Below are 15455 nucleotides of genomic sequence, written 5' to 3' on the forward strand. Positions count from 1 at the left end.
GCCCAATGGCAACGACTCCAAAACAAGTTCATATGGTCAAGCTGAACAAAGCTTTTTAGGTCAGATTTCCCACTAAGTCCACTTTCCCCACCCTTCTTTGCTCCAGAAGCGTAGGAACAAGCCTGGTCCAGGGCCACCTTGTAAGGAAGGGAACAGCAGACAGAGCAGGCCCATAATCTCACCAGTTATCCAACTGTGGGACACAAAGAGCTGAGGAAAACCAAAATGAAACGTAACAACAACAAAAATGACTCATCCTAGAAGCCTTCCCAAGGCTAAAGGAGCCTAGAAAGAACAATATGAAAGGCTCTTGTGGAAGAGGTAATCACCAGGGCCCCTGGAAGGAAAGAGAAGCATGGGTCTTTCACGGTCTTTTCTACCATGAAAACTATGGCCCAGGGGCCTGGAACTATGAAGCTGATTTATACATACCATCCGCTGTGTTTACAAGACGTAGAACAGTCCCTTGGCCACAGTTAATTACCAAGGACCAGGAAGGCAGCACGGCAACAACATACTCAAGTAAAACTGGCAAAGCATGTACCCCAAGATGTATCAGTTTCTACTTAGCAGGACCATAGGAGGCTAGATTACTACAGTGGGATGAACAAAGAACCTGTGTAAATCAGTGGCTAAGCCTCACAGGAACTTGCTCCTTCAAAGCTTACTTCAGGAACCCCGTGTTCTTCTTGCAAAGCCTCCAGCTCCCTCTAATGGGCATCACCTGTAAGTGCCACTGAAAGCAACACCTTCCTCCACAGGTTGGATTTCCCTAATTCATTTGTACCTAACAGTGAAAGAAGTGGAAACAAACAAACAAACAAACAAAAAAAAACCCTAGTTCTGTCTGCAGAAGCACTGTGTGAGCGGTGCTCGGCATATGCACTTGCTTTCACCACCGACAAGGAGTTTCATCACGGTCCTCGATAACACCCGCTCTGGGGGTTCTACCACAAGACTGGTGGGCCTATACTGAAATGCTGGAACTATCCCAGGGCAGGGCAAAGAGCCTAATGAAAAAGAACACCAAAAACGTCAGGCCATTCCCAGGGCATTAATGAAAAGCCTGAGGATCACCAGGCAGCCAAAGGATCATCAAAATGGTCATAAGCCAGATTTGCACCAAAAGGGAAGGGCCAGCCTCTCCAACAGGAAGTAATATACACCTGAAAATATGCCTCAAGGTGGGACTATCACTGGGATCCTGTCAGAGCAATGCCTGTTTATTAAAAGTGCAATGTTCAAAACCTCAACAGTGCAGGAGGGAAGGGCCATGGGACCACTGATTCAGGCTTAGGCTCACAGTAAAACCCTGGTAGAGAAAATGGGGGTAAGGAATCTGGAGAACAATGTATACGGCTAGAAGTAGAAGCAAGTGCTAGAGCGACTTCCCTGGTGGCACAGTGGTTACGAATCTGCCTGCCAGTGCAGGGGACACAGGTTTGAGCCCTGGTCTGGGAAGACCCCACGTGCCACGAAGCAACTAAGCCCGTGTGCCACAACTACTGAGCCTGCGCTCTAGAGCCTACGAGCCACAACTACTGAAGGCCGTGCGCCGCAACTACTGAGCCCACGCACCAAAACTACTGAAGCCCACGTGCTCTAGGGCCCACATGCCACAACTACTGAAACTGTGTGCTGCAACTACTGAAGCCCGTATGCCTAGAGCTCATGCTCCACAACAAGAGAAGCCACCGCAATAAGAAGCTCGTGCACTGCAACGAAGAGTAGCCCCCGCTCGCCACAACTAGAGAAAGCCCACGCTCAGCAAAGAAGACCCAATACAGCCAAAAAAAATAAATAAAAATTAAAAAAAAAAAAGAAGAAGAAGAAGAAGCAAGGGCTAGAGAAAGAAGCAGTCAGATGGGAAGGTTGACCTTTAGAGGGAAAAATTCAGGGTTGTCCCCATCCTACTATTTCAATGGCTGGAGGGGTTATAACTATGGGAAAAATAGGAATGCACATACTAATACATACACTGTCTGATTAAGCCTTGCTACAACCCTGCTGAACACAGAATCTGTCCAAATACAAATGGATAAATTTTTGAGGGCAAATGGAAGGTGAACACGTACTCAGGGCTGACAGGAACTTATTTAGCAAGCTCTTTCATCGACAGAACTGCTCTCCAGAAAGAAACAAACAATATATAGCAAAGACCCTAAAGACAGAAGCAGCAGTGAGGCTAAATAGAAATAAAATGCTTCAATTTACTCTAAGGCCAAAAAAGTAATAGAAGGATGCAAACAGGTTATATTGAAACTGGAAAAATTAAAATTCTACCTCAACGCAAGCTGCAGAGTTTGACCACACTAAGCAAGAGCGAGATGGTGCAGAGCCCCCAGGAGAACAGGGTGAGTGGGACCCAGGCCCCTGAAACACAGCTGGCACTGGGGGTCGCACGTCCTCTCTCCCGCTCCCCAGCAGAGCAGAGGTGGACAACAGAACCCCGGTGCGGAGGGTCAGCCACGTACAGGCCTCACTCCAGCAGCTTTCACTCCCGCCGCCTCGGCCTCCCTGCTCACGGAGTCCCGGTCAGACGAGCGCCCGCTGGCCGTGCTGTCCAATGAATGGCAGGAGACAGCGTTGTACAGCGCCTCGTAAGGACCCTCCTCTTCCGTGTTGGTGTCAAAATCGATGATCAGTTCAGTCACTGCTTTCTCCACGTCACCTGAAGAGGGGTTAGAAGTCAAGAGAGTCGGTGAGAGGAGAGCACAGTCTTGGACTTCCCACCACAGGAACAACCCAAAGCCCCTTCGGCCACCTGAACTTGACCAACGTTAACCTAGAGCAGGAAAATAAATCACGGCTTTCTCCACGGACAGGAATAAATATAGAGAGTTTCATCTGCGCTTCATACCCTGAGAAATGAACAGATTTTTCTCTAATTCAATATGGAACCTTTGACATCTATGAAGGACATCTCCCAAGATCGTTATAAATTCCCAAATACCTCAATACCATGACAGCATAAACTTAAACCATAAGATGTAGCAAGGTACAACTGGAAAACTTCAGTAATCCCTTTAAATTCTTAACAAGAACCTCCATGTGCCCAAGCAAAATAGAGGGTGGTGAAGCCTTTCTGAGATGAAGGCGCTGTGCGGCTGCAACTCACTCACTAGATAACTACGAACCTCAGAGCGCCTGGGATCCAAATTTGTGACTCTGCAAAGTAACCAGGGATCTGGTTATAGACCAGGGATCTCTGGGTCACTTGCAAAGAGTCAAAACTGTAACTGTAAAATCCTTGAAAGCTAAGAGCTTAGTGAACTACTAATCCCATTACCAGCAAATTATGAGGTCAAGAAAAAAAGTGTGACCAGGGGAGGGGAACAAGGACTCTACAGTAAAGACAGGCTGAGAACCCCTGAACTCTTGCATCTCTGCACTCCTCTGAAAAATCCCTTTCCTTTTTCAGTATCTGGCTTTGCTCTGTTTCTCGAGCCTTCTTCATTGTGATCTGTATCTGGGGGAGGTGTCAGCCAGTGTTCTGTCTTTCTCATTCATCAGACCTAGGACCCAAAAGGCTGCTCAATCAATCTGAAAAGGTGGATCCTGGCTAACGATGGAGAGGCTGGACTGCCCAAGCTAGCACCCAGACCACATTTGTTGGACAAATGATAGACTACTAAAATCTGCCATATACACATCTACCAACCAGATGACACTCATTAAATATTTACTGTGAGCCAGCTATACTCAAGGCACTAAAGTGTGTGTTAGAAAAAAAAGGTTTCACTGAGATTTGAGCTCATCTTGAGATCATCCTGTCTACCACACATCCCAGGATAGCTCTCATAGAGCCAACTCTAAAAGCAGAGAATAAAATAAAGTAGGAAAGAAAAGGTCCACCATCAAGGCCTAAGCTTTGCCCAAGAAAACTTCATATGGTAGTTGGAAAAAAATGAATTTGAATATGAACTTATTAAGTACTCCCAATCCCCTGAAATAATTATTTAAATTAAGATTTTCCATTCTGCCAAAGAACGTTCAACTCTTTTCAAGCTGAGAGCCCCTTTGCTGGTGGAAGAGGGCCGACTCACCCTGAGACTTCTGGGATATGGAGTCCATGTTGGAGATGAGAGGTGGCTGGGCTGTGGGGGTTTTATCTACCTCTTTTGCACTTCTTTTTCCAGTCATGTGATCTACATGGAAAGACAAAAAAAAAAGCTGCACCAAATACCAGTGGCTTGGTTCAGCCAGCGTGTCCCCTGGTCCCTGCGGCAGGGAGATGGACCCATACCTTCAATCAGTGCTGCTATCTGCTGGCTCTTCTGAGATGGCAGCTCCTGGACAGTGTCTAAGGCAGTCAGTCCATGGTTATCTTTTATGTTGACGTCAATTCCTAGAAAGGCACACCAGGTGGACCAGGGGAGTGAGAATTTTCAAGCCAGCCTCAAAGAGGGTCAAATTCCAGGATACCTAATGCTCCTGGCAGCACAACCAACATTTTCATCCAAAGATATTTTATCCAGCTATACAAGAACTTCGTACATTTGCAATCAACCAGTGGAGACATACACATATTGGGTTCAAAGGCAGCCAGTAAAAATCCCCCTCTAGGGATCCTGGGGGAAATGATCCCAACCCTGGCATGCTGTGTAGACAAGAGCGCTGCCAACCTCTCACCTGCAGCCAGCAGGATTTGCACCACATCGGTCTTGCCAAACAAAGCAGCCTCATGCAAAGCACTGCCCTTCTCCGTCTGGAAAGCAAATGAGAGCGCAGAGCAGGATGTCATCAGAACAGGGACCCAGGTTTGGCGTGGCTTCACACGACAAACGGGACGTAGACAAGAAGGGACAGGAAAATAAAATAAACCACACAAAGTCCTCTGTCATTATCTTTCCCACTTTTCTTGTCTGGATTCCAAAACCACAATTGTGGCCCATACGTGGGTGCTTGATGTGCCACCAGGTGGTCACACATGAATAACTGCACTGTTATCCTTGGAACCACCTATTGGTGACACTCCTCAAAACCCCACCTTCCTGGGTGGAAGGAATGATGAGAAGAAAAGTACAAGGGGGGGAAACACCTTAACTTCAAATGTGGTCTGGTGGATGCAAAGCCTAAGGAATGGCCATTCATCTGAATGGAGAAAGCTACCAACAAAGGGAAATGCTAAGTCTCCTATCGGCAACATCAAGTTGATGGGACTTTGGAGGCGCTAATGGTGGCAGTGGGAACACAGGTATAGGAAGATAATGAAAGTTTTCTAATTTCAAGAGAGAGTCCATAAGCATGTCTTTTCAGGGTATAATGACCATGTATTACCCCTGAAAAGAAACAAAAAATAACACACTCACTGGAGGAGTTTCTTTGTCTCTAAAGCTTCACATTACAATGAGTCAGCAAATGGAAGCATCTTACATGTGATGTGAACCGTGCTAAATAGGAACACAGCCCAGCAGCATGGCACTTGTGCCTTTCCCAAAATGACTAGGTCCCTTGGGCCTGGGAGGAACGTCCGCCCCACTACCTGGTAATTGCTATCCATGCCAGCATCCAGGAGGACCTGGACCACGGCTTTGTGGCCATTCCTTGCTGCCAAATGCAGAGGGGTGTGCTTCTTAGTGTTGCAGCTCAGGAGGTTGGGGTGTGCGTTGAGGAGCATCTTCACCACCTCCAGCCTCCCGTAGAGCGCAGCCAGGTCCAGAGGCGTCTCGAACTTGTTGTTGCGCATGGTGGGGTCAGTCAGCTCCTCTAAGAGGACCTTCACCACCTCCGTGTGGCCATACTGCGCTGCGCAGTGCAGGGCCGTCTCGTTGTCATTGTTCTAAAGAGTCAACAGGCGGATGATGTCAGAAAGGTGACCAGCAGACTGGCAGACAACTGGGGTAATCACATGTAAAACCATTGAAATTTAAATGAGAAAAACAGCAGCAACACTTGGGGACTAATAGAACTATGTCAGAATCCCGCAAACAAGCCCGACGGCTCCAATCAGCCTCATCTGCCCCAGTTACTGCCAGAGGGGAGCAGTCGGCTCCTCAGCCTTTGTAGTCTCCTCTGTGCCAATGCAGACGTGTCTCCAGACGGCAAGGAGAGCCACCTCGGGAACACGGCAGGCCGCGGGGAGAAGCCCTGGCACAGATGGATGCCCGTAACATCACTGCCATTGACTCAATTTAAACTTCAACTGGTTTTACAATTTCTATTGAGCCACCCCCGTGGTCCTGATTCTGGATCTGCTGACCATCCATTGCCTCGCACACAAGCTTTTTGGAAAGAGTTTGTCATCTGCGTAGCTCCGTGCATGCAAATCAATTGGCCAACAATGAAAGTTACAGAGCAGAGCACCCAAGATCACTCTCAACATATCAGCCAACAGCCACTGCCAGGGAACTGAGGCGCCTGAGCTCAGTCACAGAGTAACACGGGACCCAGATGCCACCCTGAGCCTGCTCCAGGAGCCTGCCCCAGCCAATGCATGCAGGACCTACAACTGTGCCAAGAAGGGTTTCTTAGGTAAGAAAGATACAATCAGACACCAGAATGTTTTGTGTGAGAGGTGCAAAATATTCAAGATTGTAACATTGCCATTAATTCAAATTCACAACCCCACAGGTCCTCTGATGCCAATTTTGTCTCAAACTAAAGGTAGAACCTGAGATAAAGCAGAAGTTTGTGCTTTATCAACCATCAGAAGCAAAATGTTAATCATTCCAATTATGCTCTTTCTTTTACTACTACTGACAATGTATAACTAGAGCAGGCATAGAGGAATTTCCATGACCTCTCCATTTTTAGAAGCATTAATGAAAATAATAATTCTCCCACAAGATTTTGAGATTCCTGAATTTATCCAGGAGGCTTCTGCCTCTTTGGGGAAACAAAGCTTCTGAGGGCGTGTGTCCTTCAGGTCAATATTATGCACCTTTCAGTGGTCAAAAGGTAAAGATTAAATGTTTCCACAATTGCTTTAATTCTATTAATGATATTAAAAGTAACAGACTAGGAGTTACCCAAACATGCATGCAATTCCATCTGCTTGTGATCTGGCATTTAACTGCATCATTTTTTCCAGCTACACCAAGTGTATCAGAAAGATCCAGGGCTACTAGGCGCAAGGCCCCAAAAGGCCAGCATGATAGCAAAGAAATTTTTTTTAACGAAACAAGGACAGAAAGGGTGGTAGCAGGAGCCACATGCAAAGATAAATGCACACAGATAAACAGAGGAAGCAGCACTGAGCTCCAACACAGCTCCAGGAGAGCAGCTGCTGAGAAGTTGCAGACAGACTTCTCTGGCCACAGAACACAGCCAGTTAGCAATGGCCTCCTGTGATACAGCTGGGTCCAAGGGGCGAATTCCATGTCAACCTGAAAGTCTGGAGGGCAGGAGAAACTCTGGGCTGGAAGTTAATCCTTGGGGCTCCCTGTGCCAAACAAACCTTTCAGGCCACCCATGTGCCCACTTCCTATTAAGCTATGGCATGAAAAACTTAGAGCTGTCACCTCACTTTCTCAGGAGAAGAAAAGACAGCTACAGCAATGAAAACTCACAGGAGCTTCCTGTAGAGGGATTCTGGGGCAGAGTTGCAACCCAAAGAAGTTTAAGAGGATTCTCAGGGTTTTATATCTCAAGATTAGCATGACAGCAAGGGCCAAGAAAGTCAGCTTATTCTCATTAAAACTCCAGTCCAAAAAAACTCGTTTACTCTGAAGTAGACACTGCTATCTCTTTTATATCCAAGTTGTCTCCCAACAACCAGAATAATCTGTAAAAAGTATGTCATTAGGGTCTGAAGAACTGTAAAACTCTAAACTATCCAGCAGGGGAAAAAAAGTCTTCTCTGGGTTTTTGCCAGAACTAAAGCAGCTACCACAGAGCTGCCTCGCTAAAGGCATGGTCTTGATCACTACCAGGCAAACTGCCTGCCTATGTTAAAAATGGCCTAACCACATCTCTGCAGTTTATATTCACAGTGTAGGAAGCATCTTATTTATGTTCCAGTCTTGCCAGACATGGTCTGGTAACTACAATACTCTTGAGTTTACTTCTGTGGTGACCACATCTCTCGACTATTGAACACAGGCCATCACAATGAGCTCTTACTACCACTTCCCCTTGGAGCCTAACAATTTTCAGGGCAAGAAGTCACTAAGTTTTGGATTTATGGACCCACAAGAAAGGGAGGGATTCCAGGGAGGATACAGACTCTCAACCACCTGGAATCCTTCTCTTTCACACCTTTCAAATCACACCATGGGTGCTCACAACACCCCAAGAGCTCCCAGAATCATACTGCTATGCATCTGGACTAAGGAAGGGGACTGAGATGAAATACCCCAATTTCCCCCAAGGCTTTGCACAAACTCCCCATTCCTGCTCATCTTGAGACCCACTTTCATTTTTTCCTTGCTAGGTCATTACTTCTAAAAAAAAAAAACAAAAAAACCCTATACCCTTTATATCTGGAGACCCCACTCAATGTATAAATCCATTATTTATGTGTTTTATATACATACACATATATACATAAACTACAAACAGCAGAGAACCATCTAGAAACATTCCCGTGACCCTTCTCCTCTGGGAACTATTCAAAACCATCACCTCCCAGTGCTTGGATTATAGCCCAACTGCACTCTTGTCCACTGTTGACAGATATCTAAGTTAGGAACACCAGGGCTACAGCTCTCTGGAGCAATGATGGTATAGTCTCTAGAAATATACCCAAATTGGAACAAAAGGACAAAGTGGGTCTACAAAGATTTAGAAGACACCGGAAAAGCATGAGAACCAAGTTCCTCATGTGGAGGAGGAGTCAGACTTACTCTGCAAAGCTCTGAAGGCAGAACTTTGACCAACAGATGGAAGGTTTAGGAAAATAGATATCAATCAAGCATAAGAAACCAAAAATCAGTGGAATCCAAAAAGAGGCTGCCAAGAGTAATTCTGCTTGCTACTAGGAGAAACAAACAAACAAACAAATAAAATAAGGGGTAGATGGCCTGCGTTTTAGGTGAGAAAAGAGGAATCCTGCTCTAGTGGAAAGTTAGCCTAGATCAGTGGTTCTTAAACAAGCTTTCTTTTGGAATTACAAGGGAGCTTAAAGGTAACTAATACTGAGCCCCACCCCAGGTCTGCCAAGGTAGCACCTCAGAGGGTAAAGCCCAGGAAAACTAACATTAAAAAGGTTACCAGTCTAGCAGACACCGACTTAAACAAACAATCATTCATCATCATCAAGAACAAAACAAACTGACATCATGTGCCTGGTGATGCGATGCACTAAAAAGGAAGGATGAACATCACTCTTGTGGCATTACTGCCAAAAATGTATAACCTGAACCAAATCAAGAGGAATTATCAGACAAACTCAAACTGAGGGCCAGTCTACAAAACAAACGGCCTATGCTCTTCGAAAATGTCAATGTCATGAACGACTAGAAAAGGCTGAGGATAACTGTTCCAGATTATGTAATGATCCTTGGACCAGAAAAAGAAATTGCTCTAAAGGACATTATTGAGACAATTGGTGAAATTTGAACACGGATTTCTTTTTTTTTTAAATTTATTTATTTTTGGCTGCGTTGGGTCTTCGTTGCTGTGCGCAGGCTTTTCTCTAGTTGTGGCGAGCGGGGGCTACTCTTTGTTGCGGTGCGCGGGCTTCTCACTGAGGTGGCTTCTCTTGTTGTGGAGCACGGGCTCTAGGCACACGGGCTTCAGTAGTTGTGGTGCATGGGCTTAGTTGCTCCGCAGCATGTGGGATCTTCCCAGACTGGGGCTCGAACCCGTGTCCCCTGCATTGGCAGGCGGATTCTTAACCACTGCACCACCAGGGAAGTCCCTGTGGATTACTTTTAAGTGTCTGGAGAAATAGACCTACCATAAAACTAATTTGACTACTGCTCATCTTATGATATTCAGACTAAGTTAAAATTGTTTTAAAAGGGGGTAAGTAAACAATTTTAATAGTTTCACCTTAGCTAAGGATGACGTACATTTGGACTGGTTTATGCTGACTTGCTGAAACAGGAAAAGGTGCATATGGTGAAGAGGAAGATAAAAGCTCATGAAAACCATCTCTGCTCCCAGGAAAGGCATCTGCAACTTCTTAATTCCTACAGGTGCTTGATAGGACTTAGCACACAAACGTATTTTAGCAAAAACAATTCCTAGACACACCAGGTCAATGAAAACCCACTGAGCCAGGATAAAACCTAGGGAGGTTAGAATTGAATCAACCTGAGAAGAGTCTGCATTCTTAGCACAACCCAAACAGCCTTATCCCTTAATGGAGTTTACATCACTTGGCCTTTGAGGAGGTGGTGGGTGGGGTGGAGGCAAAGGGTAGTACAGTTGGCCCTCCTAATCCACACGTTCTGCATCTGATGAGTCAACCAACCATGGATCAAAAATATTCTGGGAGAGGGACTTCCCTGGTGGTGCAGTGGTTAAGAATCCGCCTGCCAATGCAGGGGACACAGGTTCGAGCCCTGGTCCGGGAAGCTCCCACATGCCGCGGAGCAACTAAGCCCATGCGCCACAACTACTGAGCCTGCGCCCTAGAGCCCGTAAGTCACAACTACTGAGCCCACGTGCCACAACTACTGAAGCGCGTGTGCCTAGAGCCCGGGCTCCACAACAAGAGAAGCCACCACAATGAGAAGCCCGCGCGCCGCAACAAAGAGTAGCCCCCGCTCGCCACAACTAGAGAAAGCCCAAGCACAGCAACGAAGACCCAATGCAGCCAAAAATAAATAAATAATTTTAAAAGGTAATGCTTAAAAAAAATATATTCCAGGGGAAAAAATCTAGAAAGTTCCAAAAAGCAAAACTTGAATTTACTAAGTGGCAACTATTTACACAGTATTTACATTGTATTATCGTATTACACTGTATTATTAGGTGTTATAAGTAATCTAGAGATGATTTAAGGTGTATGGGAGGACAGAAGTAGGTTATGTGCAAACACTACACCATTTTATATAAGGGACTTGAATACAGTATCCACAGAGGTCCTAGAACCAATATCCTCCCGGATACTGAGGGAAGACTGTATTTCCAAAGAGAGAAGTAAGTTCTTATTCCATTTAGACGAAGTTTCTTTTATGTGTGCAAAATCAAGGGATAGGAAAATGTGCTTTTAAGAACAAAAGTCTTACCCTTTAATCAGAGCTTTATAAGCTAACTAAACTAACCACCAAGTCGAGAAACAATCACTTCAAGGTGCTTCCCCCCAAAACAAAACCCTGAATGGACCAATACAGCAATGTTGCATTAAGCTTCAGCCACTAGAAACAAAGAATAAATTCCAAAACGCCCTTTCAGAAATACCACATGGTACATACTTTTTAAAATTAGGACCTCAAATATTACTAGTAACCAGATATTTTTACTTCATGTACATGATCTTATTTGAACTCCAAAATAATCCCTCCAGGCAGATGGCATATCCCATTTTATAGAAGAGGAAACTAAAGCTCAGAGAAACTAAGTAACTTGTTCAAGTCAACACCAGTAAGTGGCAGCACAGATTTCAAACTTGGGTCTGACTTGATCTGTGAGGGTTTTCCGCTCTGCTGCACTATTTCCAAAAAAAAAAAAAAAAAAGAAGATAAAGTATCTTCCTATCTTCCTGTCTTGAAGATTAGAAGACAGAATTGAAAGTGTGGGCAAACTAAAACTACTGTGTTCCACCACCCCAGATCAAACTGCTTTTCCACCATTAGGGCCCAACAGCTGAAGGAAATCTCCCGTAGAGCCTGACGAGGTCCAGCCCATAGGGACCTTCATTTGCTAAATCAGTATTTCTCAAAGAAAAACATGAAATATCTGCCTTGCATTTGGAAATGCGCAGAAGGACCTTACATTTCCCTTCCCAGCGGCTGCTGTATTCAGAGCCAAGTGAAAGGTAGCTGATGTGAATAATGCAGTGACTCAACCAAACTCCAGATTGTTGCCAAAAAGCAAACCTCATCTGAATGAAACCTTGAGTCAAAAACAGCAGGTGAGAGCACAGAGGAGACAGGCTAACACCATCACCCAACCCACCAGCTTTGCCTCCAGAGGCAGTGGAGGGCCGAGGCCCGAGGCTGGACGTTCATCACTAGGCCCATCAGCCCGTTACTTATCCCAGCCTCACTGGGGAGGGAGACTCAAGGCAAGTGTCCTGCTTGGCCCTACAACTTCATTTCCTATTTCTGAGCTGTTCCAAGGGCCAAGAGTGACCAAGCAGAGAGAGAAGCTAATGGCTGGGGAGAAGGGACTGAGGCTTCAAAGCCCCAGGCACAAACTCAAGGAAAAGAGAGGGGAGCCACACCAGCAGCTTTTAAGAGTAAAATGGAGTCACCCACGCCCCGGCTGCCACACCTCCACCACAAGCTATTGTTCGGATTCCATCTCAAGAGAAATATCGAAAGCAAACTTAAAAAAAAATATTAATCTAGGAAGTACAATTTAATCATTTTCTGTGTTTATTAAAAAGTAAGCTACTTTGTGTAAATCTTTTAATTGCATTTTTCTTTTTTGAATTTAAATGATTTTAGAAATCACAATAGTAAATTATGCCCATAATATGGTCCCTTCTATTTCCCCAGTTCTGCCACTTCTAAGCTTTTCAGCCATTCCAGGAAAAGCACCCAACCTTTCCAGAATTGGTATGGGTTTTAAAAACAAAAACAAAACCCACTGAAGCTCCGTTTTCCCGTTCCCAGGCAAGCCAGAAGCAGATGGGCTGAAGCGGACAAACATCAGGATGATGAAGAAGAGCCTGAGTGGATGAGAGTGGAAGCCAGAGAGGACCGGAGAGAAAGTGCAGCTTGGAGAAATGATGCAGAGAAATCCTGGCAGCGAAAAGTACACACCTTGGCATTGATATAAGGGTCAAAGGGGCCGTACTTTTTGAGTTCTTTGATCTCAAGAGCATTCTATAAAAAGGAGAGGAAAAGAAAATGTGATGATAAAATGGATGAAATATATCAAAGCAATGCACAGCCCCAAGGGCGCCCAACACTAGACAACTTGGATCTGCCCTCTGGGTGCCTCAAAAGGAAGTTAATGGGGAAGACAACCTCCAGGGCACAGCGCTCATCACCCCTCTCATCCAAGCTTCCAACTGAAGCAACATTAATGGTTTTTAATAAATCAGTGAAGTACTTGTAACCACTGCCTAGATGCATTAGGTTTTTCGAGCTATTGCAGATGTTGTGCCCAGCCCCTGCCCCACCCACCTGCCTGCCAGATATGCAAAGCACTGGGCTGGGTCCCACTTATCAATGGACACTCCAGACAGGAGGCGGCTGTGAGCAGGACAAGCTAGCATACTCAAGTGGCTCAAAAATCCAAGCAGCTGTGTTCCAAGGCAAAAGTGAGCAAAGACAGGGTTAGAAATGGTGGCTGAAAATTTCTTAAACGAGAAGGACTTTAATGGGTGACTAGATTTTTCCACATTGAGGAATATTAGTTAAAAGCAAACCTCTTTTATTTTCCTCCAGGTAAGAGAAATTACTGTCACATTAGCCAGGAGGAGTAAAATTGCATTTAGGTTCTAAAGAGGCAATTCTAAAGAGACAATTTTCCTTCCTAATGTCATAAAACAAACATCCTCATTGATGATCTTGAATGTCTGTTGCTCACCTACCCAGAAAATACAGCCAGAAGGGGGAAAGGGAAGCTGATGAACAGCTGTACACACACAATCTCCAAATGGAGGGAGCTGGGAGCACTGCTGTAGTTTTCTCAGCCCTCACAGTGAAGCTGCCCTTCTCTGAATCAAAAGTGTGCTCTTAACAGCTCACTGAGAATGTGCATGGTCTTGCTGACAGGGGGACTTCAAGAATGGTTTCCTATTTTTTTGAGGAATAACCCTGATCTAATCCTACAGGCAACTGAACAATCTCCTCTCAGCAAAGTCACTAGTAAAACAGTCCCAAGCTTATTGAGAAAGGGCAGCATCTCTCTCCTTCAAGCAAATAAGAAAAGTATCTACTTCAGTTCAGAGCAGAGAGGGAAACAGGAGAATGGCTTGTCATTCAGAGAGGGCCCATCTCCTCGCAAGTCGACACCATCTCAGATCCAAACTACAGGGAGGTTTATTTTATGAGAGGTTTGTCTACAACTTACATAATTCAAATATAACTTTCCCAAAGGAATAAATATAAAGAAGAGAAGGTACAGTCTCAGAGTACCTGAATCCATGGCCAGTGTATGGTGTTTTGCTCAAATGCTGCCTTTTTTATTTTTTAAGAATTCTCTCTGCTTTGTCAAAGCATGGTCAGTTGTAAATGAACATTAGAGGACACCATGGAAATGATCTTCATTCTGCTGAATCACCTCAGACCTCCACTCACGTGTTTTTGTGAGTTCATTTTTCAGCACTAGCACTCGTACCACCACTTCTGCGAGTTCTGATGCACGTAAAACAACGGCATGGTTCACATAGTACCAACACATGCTGGGAGTATTTCTGTTTACCAGCTAAAGCTGCACTGCCACGTTGATGGCAAAAGCCCAAGAGTTTGAAATGAACTCTGGGCAATTCTGCAGGATTTGCATTATTTCCAGTTTTGCACGTGAGGTGAGTATTTATAACTTTGTTACAGTACTATTCCAAATCTGCATGATTCAAATGCATATGAAATGCACCCTTCATGGTACAAGGTTTCCCTGACGCACTAGAAGGAGCAGCGCTGGGAAGAGGGGAATCACCCTTAGGCCAGGGAAGAGCTGGTTCCCTGAGATCTGAGCTATGGGACTGAGACGGTGATGGGGCTGCTAAGGTCTGGCTGTAGCTGAGTGCAGAAAGCTTCCCTTCCCTCCAACCTGTTCATTGACTTTGGTGTGTGAGGGCCCTTGATGGATGAGCAACCGCACTATCTGGGCATCTCCTTTCCAGGCTGCCAAGTGCAGAGGGTAACAGCCTTTAGAATCAGCCACGTTGGTCAGTGCGTCGTTCCTCAGAAGAACCTCGACCACATCCCTAGAAGGCAAAAATCGATCATGAGTTTGCAGAACCCACAAGTCTTTTGTACTAACAGTTCTGCACATCTGTTTGGCACAAAGCCCTTTCACAGAGATTATCTCATCTGGCTCCCCATCTCTACCTGAGCTCACCACCCACCTCTTCCTTTTATTCCATGAGCTACTTGTACAGCTGTTGACAGCAGCTGAGCCATCTTGAGGCACACTACACTGACTCATCACCTCCCCGTGTATCTGGGCTTTCTACATAATCCATCTATTTTCCATTATTTTGAAAACGTCTGGTCCCCTTGTCTAAACCTTGCAATGTTTCCTTGTTTGTGATGTTGAAACAGCATTCAGGGATAGAATTTACATAAAAGCAGTCATGCAAAACAAATATCATTATTCACCACATTATTCAGAGCATTTAGTGATGTGGGAGCTGGAAGCGGACAGGCAGAGCAGAATTAAAGTGGTTGCAAACATAAGCCAGATGCATATGTTATCACTTGATACATCCAGAAAGAAGGACTTGG

General features: G+C 45.2%; 1 protein-coding gene across 15 annotated transcripts in view; it reads right to left on the bottom strand.

The window, feature by feature from the left end:
• The window catches only part of ANKS1A (ankyrin repeat and sterile alpha motif domain containing 1A), a 186369-nt gene that overhangs the window by 97814 nt on the left and 73100 nt on the right, over positions 1-15455 (bottom strand). For 8 of the 15 annotated variants that reach the window (XM_082415045.1, XM_082415052.1, XM_082415051.1 and 5 more), the window contains exons 3-9: positions 14779-14935; positions 12822-12884; positions 5486-5782; positions 4633-4771; positions 4247-4348; positions 4047-4148; positions 2475-2671 (exon numbers count right to left, since the gene is read on the bottom strand). In XM_082415045.1, coding sequence (XP_082271171.1) covers positions 2475-2671; positions 4047-4148; positions 4247-4348; positions 4633-4771; positions 5486-5782; positions 12822-12884; positions 14779-14935 — 1057 coding nt within the window. The remainder of the gene's footprint in view (positions 1-2474; positions 2672-4046; positions 4149-4246; positions 4349-4632; positions 4772-5485; positions 5783-12821; positions 12885-14778; positions 14936-15455) is intronic. The other 7 variants (XM_082415046.1, XM_082415039.1, XM_082415043.1 and 4 more) reach the window with 3 other exon arrangements.

This window comes from Balaenoptera physalus (assembly GCF_965194825.1).
Source record: "Balaenoptera physalus genome assembly, chromosome: 11".
NCBI lineage: Eukaryota > Metazoa > Chordata > Mammalia > Artiodactyla > Balaenopteridae > Balaenoptera > Balaenoptera physalus.